The sequence below is a fragment of the Coenobita brevimanus genome, chromosome 60 (assembly GCF_032717465.1).
Source record: "Coenobita brevimanus isolate Jiangsu-jjx chromosome 60, ASM3271746v2, whole genome shotgun sequence".
In the NCBI taxonomy this organism is placed as follows: Eukaryota; Metazoa; Arthropoda; class Malacostraca; order Decapoda; family Coenobitidae; genus Coenobita; species Coenobita brevimanus.
In genome coordinates, this window is record NC_137013.1 from 22040391 (window position 1) to 22064969 (window position 24579).

The 24579-nt window shown below is 38.2% G+C and overlaps 1 protein-coding gene across 1 annotated transcript in view; it reads right to left on the reverse strand.

Annotated features, from left to right (window-relative positions):
* Nucleotides 1-24579, reverse strand: part of LOC145403314 (uncharacterized) — a 114086-nt gene that overhangs the window by 74431 nt on the left and 15076 nt on the right. The window contains exons 3-5 of the mRNA XM_080275111.1: nt 14107-14262; nt 9462-9608; nt 4847-4993 (exon numbers count right to left, since the gene is read on the reverse strand). Of these exons, the coding sequence (XP_080131237.1) occupies nt 4847-4993; nt 9462-9608; nt 14107-14262 (450 nt within the window). The remainder of the gene's footprint in view (nt 1-4846; nt 4994-9461; nt 9609-14106; nt 14263-24579) is intronic.

The window sequence follows — 24579 nt, forward strand, 5'->3', positions numbered from 1 at the left end:
AACTACATGCACAGTACACACTACACTTCCTATTCAAAATTCAACAAAAATGGCGTATCTTCACCAAGCCTCGGAGTCTCCAGGGGGGGGGGACCATAAATACCCCCACCATCTGCCCCTCTCCTGGTGATGACTCGAGGTGCCTGGAACCACTGTCTGACTCTCTTCTTCTTCATTTCTGCAACATTCGCGGCCTTTCCTCTAACTTTCGCTCTGTTGAGCACCACCTCTCCTCCTCTAAACCTCACCTTCTTTTTCTAACGGAGACTCAGCTGTCTGAGGCAACTGACAGCAAACCCTTTTCCTCCTACTTTCTCTACACTCATTTCAAAGCCAAAGGTGGCCGTTGTGTATATATACGCAACGACTTATCTTGCCCTCGTGTTCCTGAACTCGATTCTTCTGAATTCTCTACACTCTGGCTTCGGCTTTCCTGTCATTCTCTGACTAAATAAATCTGTGCTGTTTACTTATCCTCTAATTCTACTGACTATCAAAAATTCTTCGACTATCTTACTTCTATGATGGAACACATTCTATCCATTTCTCCTTTCTCTGAAATCTCCATTCTAGGAGATTTCAATGTTCACCACCACCTTTGGATCTCCTCTCCTTTCACGGATCCACCTGGTGAACAAGCCTAAATCTTTTCTATCTTTAATGACCTAGAGCAGCTTGTACAGCACCCTACCCGTATCCCTGACCGCCTTAGAGGGAGCTCCAACATACTTGACCTCTTCCTCACAACTAATCCTTCTGCTTATTCTGTTAATTTTTCCTCTCCGTTGGGCTCCTCCGATCACAACCTTATTACCTTAACCTGTCCTATTACTCCGGTATGGCCTGTGGACCCTCCAGGGAAACGTCGTCTGTGGCATTTTGGAGCCGCGGACTGGGAGGCCCTCGGGCAGTACTTCTTTGATTTTTCCTGGAATGACTATTGCTTCCATGGCCGGGAGCCATCTGAGTGTGCCTTGCGCATTACGGAGGTTATTCTCTCGGGCATGGAAGCATACATTCCTTTCTCATATCCTTTGATTAACGCAAGAAAGCCTTGGTTTAATCACGCTTGTTCTAATGCTGTCCGCAACAAGGAGAGGGCCTACAAAAGGAACCGGAGCCAACCCACCCCTCAATCACATCATCTTTACGTTTCTGCCCGGAATCGTGCTAAGTCTGTTCTTCGCTCTACTAAAAATAATTTCATCCATACTAAATGCTCTCAACTCTCCAACTCGAATTCTTCCCGCTCCTTCTGGCACCTTGCCAAAAATCTTTCTAACAACTTTACCTCATCATCCTTCCCTCCTCTTTTCTACTCTGATGGCTCTGTAGCTATTTCTTCTACTGATAAAGCGATCTCTTTGCACAGACTTTCTCCTCCAATTCCACCTTAGACGATTCCGGTGCTGTTCCTCCATCACTTCCCCCCTCTGACTTCCTCATGGCTGACATTAAAATGTCTTCAGTTGATGTAATTTCTGCCATCACTGGCCTCAGTACTAACAAGGCATATGGGCCTGATGGGGTCCCTCCTGTTGTTCTCAAGAACTGTGCTTCTGTGCTTACACCCTGCCTAGGTAAACTCTTTCGCCTTTGTCTGTCAACTTGTACCTTTCCTTCTTGCTGGAAGTTTGCTCTCATTCAGCCAGTCCCAAAGAAGGGTGACCACTCCCAACCCTCTAACTATCGTCCAATTGCTTTAACGTCCTGTATTTCAAAAGTTTTCGAGTCAGTTCTCAATAGAAAAATTTTAAGGCATCTTTCCTATCACAACCTTCTTTCCGATCGTCAGTACGGGTTCCGTCAGGGACGCTCCACTGGCGATCTTCTTACCTACCTTTCAGACTCCTGGTCATCCTCCTTTCGGGACTTTGGCGAAAGCTTTGCCATTGCACTTGACATCTCTAAGGCTTTCGATGGAGTCTGGCATAAATCTTTAATTTCCAAACTGCCCTCTTACGGTTTCTATCCTTCTATCTGTGCCTTCATCTATAGTTTCCTTTCTGGTCGTTCTATAGCCGCTCTTGTAGACGGCCATCGTTCTTCTCCTAGATCTATCAACAGTGGTGTTCCTCAGGGCTCTGTCCTATCACCAAGTTTCTTCCTTTTATTCATCAATGACCTTCTAAGCTGTACATCTAACCCTATCCACTCATACGCTGATGACTATACTCTTCACCTTTCCATTCGGTTCCCGCAACGCCCTTCTCAACAGTTACTTCAACAAACAAGGGATGAGGCTATGGCACACCTAATGTCTGACTTGGCTTGTATCTCTGACTGGGGTAAAAATAATATGTTTGTTTTTAATGCATCTAAGACTCAGTTCTTACACCTATCAACCCGACAAACTCTTCCACAGGTATACCCACCAATGTTTAATAATATTCAGCTTAATCCTGCATCATCCTTGAACATGCTTGGGGTTTCATTTACTCGGGACTTATCTTGGAAAGATCATATTACATCTCTTGTAAAATCTGCTTCCATGAGATTGGGTGTGCTAAGCCGACTCCGCTCTTTCTTTACCCCTACACAATTGTTGACTCTATACAGGGGTTTTATCCGCCCCTGTGTGGAGTACAACTCTCATGTGTGGGGAGGCTCCCCACATACAGTTCTTCTCCATAGGGTGGAGTCAAAGGCTTTTCATCTCATTAACTCTCCTCCTCTTACCGACTCCCTTCAATCTCTGTCTCTTCGCTGCACTGTTGCATCTTTATCTCTTCTCTGTCGCTACTTTAATGGTCACTGCTCCTCTGAACTGTCTGCTTGCATTCCTCCACCTCTACGACGGGCGCGTAGCACCCGTCTGGCAGCAAACTCTCATCCCTTTTCTGTCCAACTCTCTAATGCAAGAGTTAACCGTTACTCCCAGTTCTTCATTTATGCAACAGGTCAACTCTGGAACTGTCACCCTCTGTCTGTATTTCCTCTGCCTATGATCTCCAGTCTTTCAAACGCAGTGTGTCCAGGCATCTCAAATGATTGGATCTTGAATTTGGCTCTCTATTGTATTTTGTTTTTCTCTTGGAGGGAACTGTTACTGCGGGCTCATGGCCTTTGGTTCCTTCTTCCTGGCATAAAACAAACAAACACACACACACACACACACACACACACACACACACACACACACATATATATATATATATATATATATATATATATATATATATATATATATATATATACACACACACACACACACACACACACATATATATATATATATATATATATATATATATATATATATATATATATATATATATATATATATATATATATATATATATATATATATATATATATATATATATATAATGTGCATGTAGCATATGTATATGTATGCACTTCTGTACACGTACCCTTATCTTTACACATGCGTGCCTATCCTGTATGTACAATATGTCTATGGCTACATGTGCGTGAATATATACATGTATCCATAGATGTATACGTACAGTATATGTATGTGCGTATATGTGCCTCTCTCTGCATACCCATGTCCATATGTGTGTATAAACGTGTCCTTTTACTCATTCCTAAACTTGTAATGATATGGTAATTACTGCAACAACTTTGTTCCATGTATGTGTCACTGTGTTTGTTCATTGTTATGCTTGTAATGATAACTATTTCTATACCTTTTATGCCCTAAGGTATCAATGTAACTTTTTTGGTCTCAGACACCCTTTCCTGCTTGGCCTTCAGAGACAATATTCCCCAAAGTGTTGGGGCTTGTACTAAATGGTAAATAATGAACCTAAATAAACAAATAAAAAATTAGTTTATTCCAAAGCTCGGAAAAGTAAACAAAGGTTGGCGGAACAAACATGCTTAGGCCATACGCTAGCCATCATAATATGAAAAAAATCTAAAAACAAAAATATGGCCACCGGGCGAATTCTGTTTTCCTAGATGGAATACTGTGCAAGACAAGGCTATCATATATGTTGTACACTGTCATGTTTAGTTTTACCGGAGTACCGATACCTATCCCAGCATCATCGGCCTGTTGTACAAAGGTTTGTCCTGTCTTTCTAGACTGTACCTTGTTAAATTCTACGTTGTTCATCTCTGTTCATCATTATTATGGATTTCGTTCTCGACCTGGTTCTTTGTTTTTCTCCTTCACTATGTCTCAAGTCTGCAACACCATTACCTTTGGAGAACGATTCTATTATTTCATTTCTCGAAAGCAAATAAATGACAACACTTCCTGCTTTTACTGATGTCTGAATTATCTTCTTTCATAAATTGTTTAATCGTGATACAGGCTACGTACTGTATTTTTTACTCTAACGTGGCTTTAAAGTACCATCACCTTCTGCTTCACTGCTGAGTTGCAACGTGAGATTTACACTACGAGTATCCTGACGCTCGTCACAAAGTAGTGCTATTGAAAGGATGAAGAAGTGTGGCATTGTCCTCCCTGCCACTGAGGTTCGGGAAATATGCTGAAAAGGGAAACTCTGAGCCAGGCTAAAGCAAAAGTAGTATAGTATCCTCTCCATTCCACTCTGATCATTCTGGAGCATACGTTCCAAATGATTTTAGAAATCTTGATTTCCTACTAGAAGTTTAATACAGGGATGACTACATTACACCTTTAATATGAATGTGGTTACATCAGTGCTTACTGAACTAATCTGTTTAATCAAAGTTCTTTGCATAATATCTATTTTTCTCCTGATTTCTTTATCATTAACTGGCACTGGATCAACTAAATATATATCACATATCTCCCACGCACTGCAGAACTATATCGCCTTATGATTACACAGACCAAGCATACCAAGTATTCATATAAACATAAGAAAACTTAGAAACAACTTACTTCTACAGTCCCCACGGTGACGAAGCTTGATGGATGGGTCGTTACAGGAAGCAATGCCTAGGAAGCAGCCGTTGCTATAAGTCTTTCCATCAGTGCCACAAACAGGATCGACATACAGAGGGCACACGTCAGGGCAGTTCCTGGTGGCTGTAGCGGGAAAACAAGGAAGTCACAAATAGGAATCTGACTACCGAATTACTTTCAGATTTATTGCAATACCCTTAAAAGTCCATATTTCAGCTATTATTCTCAAATAACCTTAACCAATGCCCTGACTTAAAACAATAATTTGCATATTAACATAAGAATTAAAATTACTTCTGTATACAGATCGATCTCAATAGATAATACTCGATCATTGAAAGAGACAACCGAAAAGTACAAAGTGTTTCTTTCTATAGCATTGTACCTGTTTCATAAACACTGTCTTCATTCAGTACATTACTAAATTTCCACAAACATTGGTTCGTACCATATAGGGCGATGCTCATGTATGAAAGAAGGTTCAAGACAAGGCTATTATAATTTTTTTTTTTTTTTATGTGAGGAAGAAGGAACCAAAGGCAACGAGCCTGCAAAACTATTCCTTCCAAGAAAAACAAAATATAAGAGAGCCAAATTCAAGATAGTGATAGACAATACGGTTTTCGCCACGAAAGATCCACCATTGACATACTCAATCTCTTAACTCATACCATTCATCAATCAATTGATCTTTTTGGAGAAACTCATGCAGTAGCTCTTGATATCTCTAAAGCTTTCGACAGAGTATGGCACCGTTCCCTGCTGTCCAAACTCCCTTGCTATGGACTAACATCTTTTGTTCCTTTAATTTCTTCTTATCTTAGTAACAGGAAAATAAGAGTAAAAGTAGATGATGTATATTCGAATTTCCACTCAATTAACGCCGGCGTGCCGCAGGGATCAGTTCTGGCGCCAACCCTATTTATGGTTCATATTAATGATCTCTTATCTGTCACTCACAATCCCGTTCACTCATATGCAGATGACTCAACACTACATAGTTCATTCACACTCAGACATCCATTTACAAAGTTTAATATCTCTACCTCTCAACTCAGTACAGCCATCTCCATAAATCAAGATCTATCTACAATCAGTGAATGGGGACAAAACAACCTTGTCTCTTTTAATGCTAGTAAAATGAAATATATACAGTTTACTAATAGACAGATATTGCCAGATTCGTACATTACCTTCAGTGCTACTAATATTCCCATCTCCAAAAGTATTGAAATTCTTGGTGTCTCACTTAACAGTGTCCTCAGCTGGACCTCTCATGTCAGATCACTTGCTAAAACCGCCTCAAAGAAACTTGGATTATTGTACAGAGTCCGTAACTTCTTCGCCGATGAGCAGTTAACTATAATTTATAAGAGTCATGTGCACTCTCAGCTTGAATATTGCTCACCCTTGTGGAATGGTTGTGGAGAGGTTGCATTAAGACAACTAGACAAAATTCAGAATAAAGCTGTTAGAATCATTAACAACCCTGCCATTACATATAAACTACCTCCCCTGCAAGTAAGAAGGAATGTTGCCTCCCTTGCATTATTTTACAGATATTTTTTTGGCAAATGCTCAGACGAAGTTGCGTCCATGGTGCCACCTCTCCATGCCTTCCCTCGTGCTACACGGGCATCTGGTAGCGCTCATGACTGGAATGTCACTCAACCATATTGCAGAACTTCTGCCTATCAGAATTCTTTCATTCCCCGAACTGCATCTCTCTGGAACTCGCTTCCCCAGAGTTGTTTTCCTCCAAATTTCAACCCACAACTGTTCAAGTCTAACTGTTACAGATATTTTATGAATAGAGGACACCAGTAATCTGGTGTATGGATTATTTTTTTTTTCCTCATTTGTTTTTCCTTCCTCCGTTCTGTTACTTAAAAAAAAAAAAAAAAAAAAAAAAGATCCGATCATTTCCAGGTGCCTGGACACACTGCATTTGAAAAACTGGAGATCACACGAAGTAGGAAATACAGACGGAGGGAGACAGTTCCAGAGCTGACCTGTTGCATAAATGAAGGACTGGGAGTAACGGTTAACTCTTCCATTAGAGAGTTGGACAGAAAAGGGATGAGAGTTTGCTGCTAGACGGGTGCTACGCGCCCGTCGTAGGGGTGGAGGAATGCATGCAGACAGTTCAGAGGAGCAGTGACCATTGAAGTAGCGACAGAAAAGAGATAAAGATGCAACAGTGCGGCAAAGAGACAAAGGTTGAAGGGAGTCAGTAAGAGGAGGAGAGTTAATGAGGCGAAAAGCCTTTGACTCCACCCTATTGAGAAGAGCTGTATGTGGGGAGCCTCCCCACACATGAGAGTTGTACTCCACACAGGGGTGGATAAAACCCCCATATAGAGTCAACAATTGTGCAGGGGTAAAGAAGGAACGGAGTTGGCTTAGCACACCCAATCTCTTGGAAGCAGATTTTACAAGAGATGTAATATGATCTTTCCAAGACAAGTCCCGAGTAAATGAAACCCCAAGCATGTTCAAGGATGATGCAGGATTAAGCTGAATATTGTCAAACATTAGTGGGTATACCTGTGGAAGATTTTGTTGGGTTGATAGGTGTAAAAACTGAGTCTTTGATGCATTAAAAACAACAAGAATATTTTTACCCCAGTCAGAGATACAAGCCAAGTCAGACATTAGGTGTGCCATAGCCTCATCCCTTGTTTGCTGAAGTAACTGCTGAGATGGACGTTGCGGGAATCGAATGGAAAGGTGAAGGGTGGAGTCATCAGTGTATGAGTGGATAGGGTTAGATGTACAGCTTAGAAGGTCATTGATGAATAAAATGAAGAGTTGGTGATAGGACAGAGCCCTGAGGAACACCACTGTTAATAGATCTAGGAGAAGAACGATGGCCGTCTACAACAGCGGCTATACAGTAGAACGACCAGAAAGGCAGCTATAGATGAAGGCACAGATAGAAGGATAGAAACCGTAAGAGGGCAGTTTGGAAATTAAAGATTTATGCCAGACTCGACCGAAAGCCTTAGAGATGTCAAGTGCAATGGCAAAGCTTTCGCCAAAGTCCCAAAAGGAGGATGACCAGGAGTCTGAAAGGTAGGTGAGAAGATTGCCGGTGGAGCGTCCCTGACGGAACCCATACTGACGATCAGAAAGAAGGTTGTGATAGGAAAGATGCTTTAAAATTTTTCTATTAAGAACAGACTCGAAAACTTTTGAAGTACAGGATGTTAAAGCAATTGGACGATAGTTACATGGTTGGGAATGGTCACCCTTCTTTGGAACTGGCTGAATGAGAGCAAACTTCCAGCAAGAAGGAAAGGTACAAGTTGACAGACAAAGGCGAAAGAGTTTGCCTAGGCAGGGTGTAAGCACCGAAGCACAGTTCTTGAGAACAACAGGAGGGACTCCATCAGGCCCATATGCCTTATTAGTATTGAGGCCTGTGACAGCAGAAAATACATCAGCTGAAGAAATTTTAATGTCAGCCATGAAGAAGTCAGAGGGGGGAAGTGATGGAGGAACAGCACCGGAATCGTCTAAGGTGGAATTGGAGGAGAAAGTCTGAGCAAAGAGATCTGCTTTATCAGTAGAAGAAATGGCTACAGAGCCATCAGAGTAGAAAAGAGGAGGGAAGGATGATGAGGTAAAGTTGTTAGAAAGGTTTTTGGCAAGGTGCCAGAAGGAGCGGGAAGAATTCGAGTTAGAGAGTTATACATTGTCGTGTTTACTTTTACCCGGGTGACAATTGCTGACTCAGCATCATCGACCTGTTGTACAAAGGTTTCTTCTGACTTTTATCACTCTAACATGTTAAAAACAACATTGTTCATCTCTGTTGATCATGATTATGGATTTCGTTCTCGACCTGGTTCTTTGTTTTTCTCCTTCACTCTTGTCTCAAGTCTGCAACACCATTACCTTTGGAGAACGATTCTATTATTTCATTTCTCGAAAGCAAATAAATGACAACATTTCCTGCTTTTACTGATGTCTGAATTATCTTCTTTCATAAATTGTTTAATCGTGATACAGGCTACGTACTGTATTTTTTACTCTAACGTGGCTTTAAAGTACCATCACCTTCTGCTTCACTGCTGAGTTGCAACGTGAGATTTACACTACGATTATCCTGACGCTCGTCACAAAGTAGTGCTATTGAAAGGATGAAAAAGTGTGGCATTGTCCTCCCTGCCACTGAGGTTCGTGAAATATGCTGAAAAGGGAAACTCTGAGCCAGGCTAAAGCAAAAGAAATATTGTATCCTCTCCATTCCTCTCAGATCATTGCGGAGCTTACATTCCAAATGATTTGTTAGAAATCCTGCTTTCCTACCAGAAGTTTAATACAGGGATGACTACATTACCCTTTTCCTTTTTATGGATGTGGTTACATCAATTCTAACTGAACTAGTCTGTTTAATCAAAGTTCTTTCTATAATTTCTATCTTTCTCTTGATGTCTTTATCGTTAACTGGCATTGTATGAACTAAATTTATATCATATATTCCTCACTCATTGCAGAACTATATCTCCCTATGATTACGCAGACAGACCAAGCATACCAACTGATAATTCATATAAACATAGGAAAACTTAAAGAATAAACTTACTTCTACACTCTCCTCGGTGACGAAGCGTGATGGATGGGTCGTTACAGGAGGCAATGCCGAGGAAGCAGCTGTTGCTGTAAGTCTTTCCATCAGTGCCACAAACGGGGTCGACATACAAGGGGCACACGTCAGGGCAGTTCTTGGTGGCTGCAGCAGGAAAACAAAGAAGCCACAAATGAGAATCTGACCACTGAATTACTCTAAGATTTATTGCAATACCCTTACAAGTCCGTATCTCAGATACTAATCTCAAAAAACCTTAATGACTCTGTTAACTTACAGCAATATTTTGCTTATTATAATAAGCATTAAAGTTACTTCAGTATACAGTTCGATCTCAGTAGATAATACTCGATCATGGAAAGAGACAAATGAAAATTACGAAGTACTTCTCTCTATAGCATTGTAACTGATTCATAAACACTCTTCATACATTATAAAATTTTCATCACCACTGCCCGGTACCATATGCACCTAGGCTCAAGTATTTCAGTAACACACACACACACACACACACACACACACACACACACACACACACACACACACACACACACACACACACATCTGTCTCTCCATCTATCTTTATCTGTCTATACATTCATACATACCTACAGGCATACATACATATGATGGAATGGAGGTTTACTCGAACGGAAGGTATAATCAAACCATCGCTTTCAAAAGACAATTCTAAATCGATTACGATAATCTGCATGTAGCAAGACAAAAGCAATATAGTCGTTTTTTTTTTTTCTATGCATTCAGAGAAAACATGGAAACTGCATACCAAATCCTGTGAAATGTGTGTCGAGTTCTTTTAAATCTATGTGTTCACTCTTCCCTATTTCTGATCACTGATTTTTGGTATGGATGTGACCCCTTTTAGAATCACTGGGGGTCACGCTACCCAAATATCGCATTACGTAACAGGGTCTGGAACTGTCTCCCTCTGTCTGTATTTCCTGCTTCCTATGATCTCCAGTCTTTCAAACGCAGTGTGTCCAGGCATCTCGAAATGATCTTGAATTTGGCTCTCTATTGTATTTTGTTTTTCTCTTGGAAGGAACAATTGCGGGCTCGCGGCCTTTGGTTCTTTCTTCTTCGCAAAAAAAAAAGAAAAACATGTACTAAGATAACACAGCCATATTTGCCCTCCTTTCACTGTATCTGAGAATTTTTAATTTGGTGAGGGGGCTGACCCCACTAAAAATCATGGTTACAAAATTGCACATAGTGAAAGACCTTTGGGGTAACTGGACGAACTCACCTACGAAGTTTCATTCAAAGCTTTCTCCTTTTTCTGATCGTTTTTATATTGGGAAAGGGGCTGACCCTCCAAAAATCACTGGGGAGCCACGCTCCTCATTATCGTATTATGGATGCGAGTCCTTTGTACAGCATGTACTATGATACTTAACTTATAAATGGCACTCTTCCAATATTCACCGTCCTCTTTCAGTAAGGCGAGGCGATATTGTTTTTGTCAGTGTGTGTGTATGTGTTCTTACAATTGTATCTGTACAGGAATGAGTCCTGTGTATTAAATCATTTTCATCATATACATATCCTAAAATTTGTGAATAGTTCTGGCACACACTATTTCATTCAGCAGTGCATTCCACTGATCAATTGCCCTATTTGGAAAACTGAAATTCCTTACGTCTTTATCGGTTCTCTGTTCATGTAGTTTTTTGCAGTGTCCTCTTTCTGATGCTTCCCCATAGGTTATATATTCATTTACGTCTATTTTCTTTTTCCCAGAGATGCATTTATATATCATAATCATGTCTCCTCTTATTCTTCTCTCCTGTAGTGTAGGTAGATTCAGTTTTTCTTGTCTTTCTTCGTAGCTCAGATCCCTTAAGCTTGGTACCCATCTTGCAGCTGCCCTTAGTATTTTTTCGTTCTTAATTATGCGTTTTTTGAGATGAGGACTCCAGACTTGTGATGCATACTCCAGGGTTAGTCTGATGAATGATGTTATTATCTTTCTCAGCATGTCTTCATTTATATATGTGAATGCTATGCTCATGTTAGCATGCAGTGTATACAAAATGTTTCGTACCTTCTCACTGATGTGGTCAGCCGGGGATACTCTGTTAATGATAATCACTCCTAGCTCCTTCTTCCTGATATGTGTAGGATTGAACTTCCTAACTTATAATCCCAGTTTGGTCTTTTTTCACTTTTACTAAACTTCATTACATGGCATTTGTCCTCATTAAAATTTCATTTTTTACTGCTCCATTCATGAAAGTTATTAAATTCTTGTAGCACTCTGCAAGACTGTGTTAGTAATTTTCCTTTGTATTTGTGCATCATCAGCAAACAGATAGCTTCCATTTCCAATGTTACTCTCTATGTCATTAATATATGCTAAAAAATATTTCGTGCCAGCACTGAGCCCTGTGGAACTCCGCTAGTCACTTCCCTCCATAATCAGTAATTTCTCCTTAGTACTGTCCTCATTTCCGTTTTTCTGAGAAAATCCTGCATCCAACAGTACAGTTTGCCTTGGATTCCTCCTTGATGGTACAGTTTCCATAAAAGTCTTTAGTGCTGTACTCTGTCAAATGCTTTCTTGAAATCTAAATAGATACTGTCCACCCATCCTTCTCTTTTCTGAACTCTTTCTGAAACTCTATTATAGTAGCTTCGTAGATTAGTAACACATGATGGCCACCCCTTACAGGATTATGGCGTCTGGCGGTAGATAGAAAGATAGAATAGATTTTCCCTTTCTAAAACAGAACTGCCTTTCTGTAATCATACTGTGTTCTAGATGGTTTACCCAAACTTTTCTTATCAGCTTTTCTAGAATTTTACAACATTGATCAGTGATACTGGTTGGTAGTTGAGTGGATTCTGTCTATTCCCTTTTTTGAATATGGGAACAATGTTTGCTTTCTTCCAAATATCAGGAAGTCTACCTTGACCTAAGGATTCCTTCAGTATTAAATATAATGGTCTGCTTAACTCTTCTGCACATGCATATAGCACCCTACCTGAAATATCGTCAGGACCATATGCTTTTCCTTTGTCTATTTTACTTAACTCTTCCTGTATTTCTTTTTCTGATATTTGTATATCTGGTAATATGTGTGGGCATGCATGTTCCATATCATCTTTCAAAACTATATTCTTCTGTAAAAACTGGTTGGAAATTTTTATTTTGCATTTCACAAATATCTTTCTCCTGTGTATACATGATCCCCTCGTCCATAGTGGACTGGATTTTATCTTTAACTTTGGTTTTGTTTCGGATGTAGCTGTAAAATATTCTAGGTTGATCACTAACTTTATTTATAATGTCTTCCTCAAACTGTCTTTGAGCTTCTCTACTTATCCTTGTAAAATATTTTCTTGTCTGTTCATAGTTGTTATTTGCCTTCTTACTATTGTGTTTTTTGTATCTATTCCACAGCAAATCTCTTTTTTTCTTTTGATTTTTTACATTCTGTTTTAAATAAGGTGACCAGATTTATTGGAGTTAAAAGCAGGACGCGCGCGCGCGCGCGCGTGTGCGTGTGTGTGCGTGTGTGTAGATAGATAGACAGATTGATAGGTAGGTAGGTAGATAGACAGATAGAGATATAGATAGAGACAGACAGATATTGACTAATGTGACAGCGACCGCTGCTGCGCTACACCTCAGATTGAGGCTGCTAATCAAACACTAACGTCTCCTACGAACTCCGAACATACCGTACGGTACAGTGAATGGGTCGACCAAAGTTACCAGCTAGTGAGCATTACAGATTTTATATTAATAATTCGGTATTTCATTTGGTTAGGATTATGCATAATTTTTCTAATTCATGTTATATCTAATGCAATAGTAATTTTCTAAAATCGGGACTTTTTTAGTTTGCTAAAAAAGCGGGACATTCTAGTCACAATTAAGAAAGCGGGACGGACGTCCAAAAAGCGTGACTGTCCCGCCTAAAAGCGGGACTCTGGTCACCTTAGTATTAAACCTTTTCCTTATATTCATTTCTGCTTCTTTGTGCTGAGGGATGTAATTTTGGACTCCTATTTCATAAAAATCACAGACTTTTCTATATATAGCATTTTAATTTTGTCCTCGAAGCTCCTTTTCCCAATCTGTTTCTAAAAAGTATTTCTTCAGGGCATTGTAGTTGCCCTTCTTGTAGTTTAGACTCTTTTTGTAACTCATTACTGTTAACTATGTCATATGCAGTCCTGAAGTTGCAATTTAATACTGCATGGTCGCTTTTGCCGAATGAACGATGATACATTATTTTGTCAGCATCATTTTCTTGCCTGGTAAATATAAGATCTAGTACTGATGGATCATCAAGTCCTCTTTTTCTGTTGTTTTCCTTTACATGTTGTGTTAGGAAAAACTCCTCCACAAGATCCAGGAGCTTTTGATTTTATCAGCTTTCATGGCTTCTTATATCTACTGTAGATTATTCCAATTTATATTTATATAGAAATCTTGCATTAATTCTTTTAGATTCCTCTTCCATTCTATATAATAATGTTCTTAAACTCTTGAACTGTACTCTCTGCCAGGTCTTCATATTTGCCTCTTTCCCAAGTGTTTGTTTGGGGTGGCATGTATAAATTTACCACAATTACTTTCTCTTCAGATATGTTAAAATTAGTGATCACGCACCTGTACATTCGCCTTCGTGCTTAAACGTGATGGCTGGGTTGCGACAGGTAGCTAACCCAAGCAGGCACGTGTTGCCGTACGTCTTGCCGTCGCTGCCACACACGGGGTCGTAGTACAGGGGACACGCGTCTGGGCACTGGTTGTTGCTGGTGTTGCCTGACGAGTGTACAGAAGGGAGGGGCATGACATGGACTCTAAAGTAAGGAAGTAGTAAAAAAGTAGAACCAATTGGGTTATAATCCAATTAAATGATTACTTTTATACATCCCCTGAAACAATGAAACTGATGGGTCACTGTTTATAGTTTCAAAGCAATTCATGCATTGCTCAAAGTTCATAGTGTAGGGAAAATGAGAGCACTAGAAAATCTTTTTGGCAAGTTATGCAAAATCTGTGTCCGTGATGACGTACAAACTGATTTTCAGACATTTTCGTGGCACACGTTTTCCCAAAAATACTTCTGTGAGGTAGCTTGTTGGCATTTAAAGCTTAAAATGAATAATCACTATCGTTTACTGATCAGTGCAATGTTAAATTATTGCAATAATATAACGGTATATTAGATGCCAAGAAAACTTTGATAAATCAGTTTTCCAAATTATACTTTCGTGTATTTAGAAAGCATTAAAATTAGTTTGTGATAGGTTTGAGCACAAAACACCCACCCACCTATGGGGCTAAAAATAGTTAATTAGTCTAGACTTAGTTTTAAGTCAAATAATTGCCTGTCCCATATAAATCCATTTACTACGTCTTGTCGTCACCATGACCAAATGGGCACTTAGTGGTCCAACTGGTAAAGGTGCTTCAGTAAGATGTGATCCATGAGGCATATCATCCGAGAGTGATTGGGATTTACCATTTATATTAAACCACTCACTGACTAGCACTTAGTAACTGATTAAATCCCTGGTCTTCAAAAGTAACCTTCCACCCCTTGGCTGGGATGTTAAAATTAGGAGGACAGACAAATTAAGATGAAAATCATCAAAAAATTCCCGTTTGTTGTAGTTAATCATGCTGCTTCTCCCCTTTTATAATTACAGTCTCAGTATATTGGATTCAGTTACAATAAGATTCGTGATAAAAATAAATTATGTATAATATTCGGAAATCAATTTTTCTATTTCAGCTCGCCAAGATCCTCGGGGGCTAGCCGTTACGGTGGATGGTTTAACTTTGTGTGTGTGTGTTCTTACCTAATTGTTCTTACCTAATTGTATCTTTACAGGAATGAGTCAAGCTCGTACTGTCCCGTGTCTTAAACCATATTTATCGTACATATCCTTAAAACTGTGAATTGTTTTGGCACATACTATTTCATTCGGTAGTGCATTCCATTGATCAATTGCTCTGTTTGGGAAACTGAATTTCCTTACGTCTTTATCACCTCTCTTCTTATGCAGTTTTTTGCAGTGTCCTCTTGCAGATGCTTCTCCATAGTTTAAGTAATCATTTATGTCTATTTCCTCCTTCCCTGATATGCATTCATATAGCATTATCATGTCACCTCTTTTCCTTCTCTCCTGTAGTGTTGGTAGATTCAGTTTATGTAGTCTTTCTTCGTAGCTTACATCCCTTAAGCTTGGTACCCATCTTGTAGCGGCCCTTTGAACTTTTTCAATCTTGTCTATGTGTTTTTTGAGATGAGGACTCCAGACTACTGATGCATACTCCAGGGTTGGTTTGATGAATGATGTTATTATCTTTCTTAGCATGTCTTCATTTATATATGAGAATGCTATTCTCATATTTGCAAGCAGTGTATACATGTTCCGTACCTTCTCACTGATGTGGTCTGCCGGAGATAGTCTGTTATTGATAATCACACCTAGGTCCTTCTCTCTTTCTGTGTGTAGGGTTTTATTTCCTAACGTATAATCCCAATCAGGTCTTTTTTCACTTTTACCAAACTTTATTACATGACACTTGTCCACACTGAATTCCATTTGCCATTTATTACTCCATTCATGAAGTTTATTTAATTCTTCTTGTAGCTCTTTACAAGAGTCTGTGTTAGTAATTCTCCTTTTTGTATTTTTGCATCATCTGCAAACATATTTAAATAGCTTCCATTTCCAGTGTTATTGTCTATATCATTTATATACACTAAAAACATGAATAGTGCCAGGACTGAGCCCTGTGGTACTCCACTAGTCACTTCTTTCCATGATGAATAATTTCCCCCATAGTACTGTTCTCATTTCTCTTTTTATGAGAAAATCTTGCATCCAACAATACAGTTTGCCTCGAATTCCTCCTTGATGGTATAGTTTCCATAAAAGTCTTTGGTGTGGGACTGTGTCAAATGCTTTCTTGGAATCTAAATAGATACTGTCCACCCATCCTTCTCTTTCCTGTATTGTGTCTGTTACTCTGTCATAGTAGCTCAACAGATTAGTAACACATGATTTTCCTTTTCTGAAACCAAACTGTCTTTCTGTTATCATATTGTGTTCTAGATGATTTACCCAAGCTTTTATTATAAGCTATTCTAATACCTTGCTTACAACACTGGTTTGATACTGGTCTGTAGTTGAGTGGAATTTGTCTATTCCCTTTCTTGGATAAGGGAACAACGTTTTTCTTTCAAGTATCAAGTAGTTTACCTTGGCTCAAGGATTTCTTGAAAATTAAAAATAATGGTTTACTTTCCTTTGCACATTCACGTAGTACCCAACATGAAATTTCATCAGGACCATTTGCTTTTCCCTTGTCTAATTTACTTAGCTCCTCTGTATTACTTTTTCTGATATTTGTATATCTGGTTGTATGTGTGGGCATGCATGTTCCACATAATAAATTTTTTTCCTCCGTAAAAACTGATTGGAATTTCTTATTTAGAGCTTCACAAATATCCTTCTCTTCCGTTTAGGCGATTCCCTCGTCCATAATGGATTGTATTTTATCTTTTACTTTGGTTTTGCTTTTGATGTAGCTGTAAAATAGCTTCGGTTGATCACTACTTTTATTAATGATATCCTCCTGAAACCGTTTTTGGGCTTCCCTCCTTATTCTTGTATAATCGTTTCTTGCCTGTTTGTAATTATTATACGCCCTTTCACTATTGTGTCTTCTGTATCTATTCCACAACAAATCTCTTCTTTCTTTGATTTTTTACATTCTGTATTGAACCATTTCTTTATTTTCTTATCTGCTTCTTTGTGCTGTGGGATGTACTTCTGGACTCCTATTTCATAAAGTTCACAGAATTTTTTATATATAGCATTTAAATCTTGTCCTCTAAGCTCCTTTCCCCAATCATTTTCTAAGAAGTATCTTTGGGTCATAATAGTTTCCTTTTTTATAGTTTAGGCTCTTTTGGTAACTTTCATAGCTGTTAACTATGTCATATGCTATCCTGAAGTTGCAATTTAGTACTGCATGGTCACTTTTGCCGAATGGAGGGTGGTATATTAAATTGTCAATATCGTTTTCTTGCCTAGTAAATATGAGATCTATCATTGAGGGTACATCGAGTCATCTTTTTCTGGTGCTTTCCCTTACATGTTGCATTAGGAAAAACTCTTGCACGAGATCCAGGAGCTTTTGGTCCAACAGCTTTCTTGGCTTATTATATCTAGCGTATTCCAATTTATATTTGCATTAAAATCTCCAGTTAGTATAATTCTTTCTGTTTTCTCTTCCATTTTATGTAGTAATGATCTTAAACACTGAATTGTATTCTGTCAGGTCCTCATGCTCGTCTCTTTCCCATGTGTTTGACTTGGGTGGCATGTACAAATTGGCTACAATTACTTTCCCTTCAGTTGTATTGATCTCTACTGCAATCAGTTCAACTTGTGAGGGTATATCTAGTTCAATTTCTTTGACTTTTAGATTTTTCGTAGTTAATATTATAATTCCTCCTCCTTTTTTTAAGTTCCTATCTTTTCTCCACATATTATATTCCTCTAAGTTTAGGATGTCATTTGATAGCCTTGGTGTTAATTTTGTTTCAGTTAGGCCTATCATATGTGGTTCATTTTCTTTGACAATCATTCATCTCTAATAATTTAGATACCATTCCATCCACATTTGAGTACATGAACTTAATCATCTTGTTTATATACTTGTCATGACTTGGTTCTACTGCCTTCCTCCTTTTTATTCCCTCCTGTTTATGTACCACTTGGTACCTGCAATCTTATTACGGTACTTTGTAAAAAAATGTATTCTTCTCCTCCTCTGATCTTCCCTCATTTTTTGTTTTTGCTTCCTCCCTCTTCTCTTTCAGTAAGTCCAGTTCCTCTTGTGTTAGGCATCTTTTTAGCCATACATTTTTGAACTCCTCTTTTTCCATAAGATTCTTTGCATTTTTTAGTATCTCCCCCACGGTGTTTACACTCTGGGAGGTTACCTTTAGAGGTCTTGACTTGCTTATCGTATTTCCCTAACCCTTTGTGTTCCTCTATGTCTTTACTACATTTTTCCTCTGATACTTCTTTCAATAAGCTCATTACATTTGCCATCTCCTTTTTGTCTCTTGAGATCTTGTTTTTTACTTCTTCCTCTTCTATACTAGGGATTACTATAGATTTGTTGATATCTACTGAATATCTGACTAACTTAGGATTGTTTTGGGTTATTCTTTTCAATTCCTTTTTAATGCTTTTTTCTTCCACCCTTGTTTCTAAGTCTTTCCTTACTTTCACCATTTCAGCATAAGTGGTTTCCACATCATTTTTGTAGCTTTGCACAGCTTCATTCACCTGTGTTATCTTCTCCTCAATATCACTGCTCTGGTCTATCAGACTGCTTACTGGCCTAATTGTCTATGTATCATTTTTGAACTCTTCCATAATACTCTCGTGGTGTACTACTGCACTTGCCTTTTCACTAATTTTTCTTCTAAGTGAACCCAGTTCTACTGTCAGCTCACCTATGGTTATGTCTTTTTTGTTGACTTCCTTTCCTAATTTTTCTATTTCTTCCTTTTGCAAGTTCATCTGTTTCTTAATTTCATCAATCTCATTATTAAAAGCCGTCTCTAGCCTGTGTACACGCTCTACCAGTTTATTGTGAGTCTCCATTTCAACCAGTTCTTGGTAGAAATCATCTTCCTGCTTTCTACCTTTATCCCTTTTCTTTTCAAAATTTGCATTACTAAAGTATGTGGTCATGTTGTAGTACTAATAGCACATAGGGTACTTACATTCCCTGGGGCAGTGTTAGACAAAACAAACGATCAGCTGATTGTGTGCATTCTTACTCTAATTTGTTTTCTGTTTGAACAAGTCTTGCTTTAAAACTTTTTTTTTTTTTTTTTTTTTTTAGGACCATTTAGTCTAACCTGGTACAGAGTCTGACTCATATAAAGATACTAATTTAGGTAATGCCACTGGCCAAGTTGGCCGTTTATGGAGAGATGGCGGCGAGCGTCTGGTCTCGGTGCCTTGTGTGTGTGTGTGTGTGTATGTTCTTACCTAATGTTCTTACCTAATTGTATCTTTACAGGAATGAGTCAAGCTTGTATTGTCCCGTGTCTTAGACCATATTTATCGTACATATCCTTAAATTTGTTAATTGTTTTGGCACACACTATTTCATTCGGTAGTGCATTCCATTGATCAATTGCTCTGTTTGGGAAACTGAATTTCCTTACGTCTTTATCACCTCTCTTCTTATGCAGTTTTTTGCAGTGTCCTCTTGCTGATGCTTCTCCATATGCTAAGTAATCATTTATGTCTATTTTCTCCTTTCCTGATATGCACTTATATAGCATTATCATGTCACCTCTTTTCCTTCTCTCCTGTAGTGTTGGTAGATTCAGTTTATTTAGTCTTTCTTCATAGCTTAGGTCCCTTAAGCTTGGTATCCATCTTGTAGCGGCCCTTTGAACTTTTTCAATCTTGTCTATATGCTTTTTGAGATGAGGACTCCAGACTACTGATGCATATTCCAGGGTTGGTCTAATGAATGATGTTATTATCCTTTTTAGCATGTCTTCATTTATGTATGTGAATGCTATTCTCATATTTGCAAGCAGTGTATACATGTTCCGTACCTTCTCGCTGATGTGGTCAGCCGGAGATAGTCTGTTATTGATAATCACACCTAGGTCTTTCTCTCTTTCTGATGTGTATAGGGTTTTATTTCCTAACTTATAATCCCAATCAGGTCTTTTTCCACTTCTACCAAACTTGATTACATGACACTTGTCCACATTGAATTCCATTTGCCATGTACTACTCCATTCATGAAGTTTATTTAATTCTTCTTGTAGCTCCCTACAAGAGTCTGTGCTAGTAATTCTCCTTTGTATTTTTGCATCATCTGCAAACATATTCAGATAGCTCTCATTTCCAGTGTTACTGTTTATATCATTTATGTACACTAAAAACATGATTGGTGCCAGCACCGAACCCTGTGGTACTCCACTAGTCACTTCTTTCCATGATGAGTAGTTTCCTCTTAGTACTGTCCTCATTTCTCTTTTTATGAGAAAGTCTTGCATCCAACAAAACAGTTTGCCTCGAATTCCTCCTTGATGGTACAGCTTCCATAAAAGTCTTTGGTGTGGTACTGTGTCAAAAGCTTTCTTGAAATCTAAATAGATACTGTCCACCCATCCTTCCCTTTCCTGTATTGTGTTTGTTACTCTGTCATAGTAGCTCAACAGATTAGTAACACATGATTTTCCTTTTCTGAAACCAAACTGTCTTTCTGTTATCATACTGTGTTTTTCTAGATGATTTACCCAAGCTTTTCTTATAAGTTTTTCTAATACCTTGCTTACAACACTAGTCAGTGATACTGGTCGGTAGTTGAGAGGATTTTGTCTATTTCCTTTCTTGAATAAGGGGACTATATTTGCTTTTTTCCAAATATCAGGTAGTTTCCCTTGACTCAAAGATTTCTTGAAAATTAAAAATAATGGTTTACTTAACTCATTTGCACATTCTCGAAACACCCAACATGAAATTTCATCAGGACCACTTGCTTTTCCTCTGTCTAATCTACTTAACTCCTCTTGTATTACTTTTTCTGCTATTTGTATATCTGGTAGTATGTGTGGACATGCGTGTTCCACATAGTCTCTCTCAAAATTTTTTTCTTCTGTAAAAACTAATTGGAAATTCTTATTTAGTGCTTCACAAATATCTTTCTCTTGTGTATAAGTGATTCCCTCGTCCGTGATGGATTGTATTATATCTTTTACTTTGGTTTTGCTTCTGATATAGCTGTAAAACAGCTTTGGTTGATCACTACTTTTATTTATTATATCCTCCTCAAACTGTTTTTGGGCTTCTCTCCTTATTCTTGTATAGTCGTTTCTTGCCTGTTTGTAATTATTATATGCCCTTTCACTATTGTGTCTTCTGTATCTATTCCACAACAAATCTCTTCTTTCTTTAGATTTTTTACATTCTGTATTGAACCATTTCTGTATTTTCTTATCTGCTTCTTTGTGCTGTGGGATGTAATTCTGGACTCCTATTTCATAAAATTCACAAAATTTTTTATATACAGCATTTAAATCTTGTCCTCTAAGCTCATTTTCCAAATCAACTTCTAAGAAATACTTCTTTAGGTCTTGATAATTTCCCTTTTTATAGTTTAGTCTCTTTTTGTAACTGTCAGTGCTGTTTACTATGTCATATGCTATCCTGAAGTTATAATTTAGTACTGCATGATCGCTTTTGCCGAGTGGAGGGTGATATATTAAACTGTCAATGTCATTTTCTTGCCTAGTAAATATTAGATCTAGCACTGAAGGTACATCAAGTCCTCTTTTTCTAGTGGTTTCCCTCACATGTTGCGTTAAGAAAAACTCTTGTACGAGATCCAGGAGCTTTTGGTCCCAGCAGCTTTCTTGGCTATTTATATCTAGAGTATTCCAATTTATATTTGTATTGAAATCCCCAGTTAGTATAATTCTTTCCGATTTCTCTTCCATTTTATGTAGCAAGGATCTTATACTCTGAATTGTACTCTCTGCTAGGTCCTCATATTCGTCTCTTTCCCATGTGTTTGATTTGGGTGGCATATACAAATTGGCTACAATTACTTTACCTTCAGATGTGTCGATCTCTACTGCAATCAGTTCTACTTGTGATGGTATATCTATGTGTATTTCCTTGACTTTTAGATTTTTCTTAGTTAATATTATAATTCCTCCTCCTTTTTTTAAATTTCTGTCTCTTCTCCATATATTGTATTCCTCTAAGTTTAGTATGTCATTGGATATCCTTGGTGTTAATTTTGTTTCAGTTAGGCATATTATTTGTGGTTCATTTTCTCTGACATAATCATTCATCTCTAGTAATTTAGATACCATTCCATCCACATTTGAGTACATAAACTTTATCATTTTGTTTATATACTTGTCATGACATGGTTCTACTAACTTCCTCCTTTTTCTTCCATCCTGTTTGTGTACCACTTTCGTACCTGCAATCCTATTACTTTGTAAAAAAATTTCTTCTTGTCCTCTTCTGATCTTCCCTCATTTTTTGTTTTTGCTTCCTCCCTTTTCTCTTTCAGTAATTCCAGTTCCTCTTGTGTTAGACATCTTTTTATCCATACATTTTTGAACTCCTCTTTTTCCATAAGATTCTTTGCATTTTTTAGTATCTCTTCCACAGTGTTTACACTCTGGAAAGTCACCTTTAGAGGTCTTGTCTTGCTTTTCTCGTATTTCCCTAACCTTTTGTGTTCCTCTATGTCTTTACTACAGATTTCCTCCGATACTTCTTTCAGTAAGTTCATTACATTTCCCATCTCCTTTTTGTCTCTAGTGATTTTGTTTTTAATTTCTTCCTCTTCTATACCAGTGATTACTATTGATTTATTTATTTCTACTGAATCTCTGACTAACTTTGGATTGTTTTGGATTATTCTTTTCACTTCCTTTTTAATGCTTTTTTCCTCCACCCTTGTTTCCAAGTCTTTCTTTACTTTCACCATTTCAGCATACGTGATTTCTACATCATTTTTGTAGCTTTGCACAGCTTCATTCACCTGTGTTATCTTCTCCTCAATATCACTGCTCTGGTCCATAAGACTGCTTGCTTGTCTAATTGTCTCTGTGTTATTTTTTAACTCTTCCATAACACTCTCGTGATTAAATACTGTACTTCCCATTTCACTCACTTTCTTCCTAAGGGTATTCAATTCCACTGTTAGTTCACTGATGGTTGTGTCTTTCTTATTGGCCTCCTTTCCCAGTTTATCTATCTCTTCCTTTTGCAAGTGCATTTGCTTCTTTATTTCATCAATTTCATTTTTGAAAGCCATTTCTAGATTGTGTACACGTTCAACAAGTCTATTGTGAGTCTCCACTTCAACTAGTTCTTGGTAGAAATCGTCATTTTGCTTTTTACTTTTATCCCTTTTCTTTTCCAAATTTGTTTTACTGAAGTATGTATCCATTTTGTAATACTAAATGAACAGAGTATGTACTTACAGTGTTCATGCTTTCCCGGTCTTTCTGTAGTATAAACAAACCCAGCTGACTCAACGCATCGTGGTTCTTTGTTGTTTCAACCAGTCTTATTTAAACTTATTATTTCTTTTCCTTTTAATAATGAAAAATCATTTAGTCTAACCTGGTACAGAGCTTGACTCATTCAAAGATACTTGTTTAGGTAATGCCTCTGGCCGTGTTGAGCTTGTATGGAGCGCCGGTACAGACGTCCACATCCGACGATGCCGTGTGTGTGTGTGTGTGTGTGTGTATGTGTGTGTGTCTTATTTATGCAAGGAAGAAAGAATTGTGCAGGTTGAAGATAAATGCTGATAATACTTTTGCACCTTGCACTATAATATCCCATGTTTATATACATTTTTGTTGTGATGTTATGTATTATTCACATCGATTCAGTATTTATTTTTTTCAGTTGAACGATGCCACTTGAGACTAATATGTTACCAGTGAGGTCCTACCAGTGAGGTCCTACCAGTGAGGTCCTACCAGTTAAGTCCTATATATTTTGTGATGTTTATCCACACTTCTAAAAGAAAATATCATAGGCAGTTTAAAAGTTCTTTTTATCATAAGGGTGTCTACATAAGGGGAGAGTTGGCAACACTGGAGAGGGGAAACAACTTAGACAATGAGACGCCCGTCTCTCTTTGTTTTGATTTCTCGGGAGCAGGGTCACGGCCTCCTGCCTGGAGCTTTCTTTCTCCCAGCCCCATTATGAGTTAGTGTACTGACTTCTATTCCCCTAAAAGGGAAGCAAGTCTTAGAGCAAGTCTTGAAGAAAGTCATGGTTCAAGTCTGAACAGAAGTTCTGGGAGTGGACTTCAACCAAGTTCTGGCAGAGTATTTATTTCCGACACTGGGTCCAGCTTGGCCATTGTCTGGTTATTAAGCAGTTCTCAAGTCTTGCCCAGACCTGGAACAAGTCCAATCTCTCTCTTGTCATCTAGCATGAATGGAGAAGCAGTACATAAATAAAGGACCAACATCTACAGTAAGGTGTTTCATCGACCTTCTGCATTACCCTATTCTCCTTCCCAGAAAAT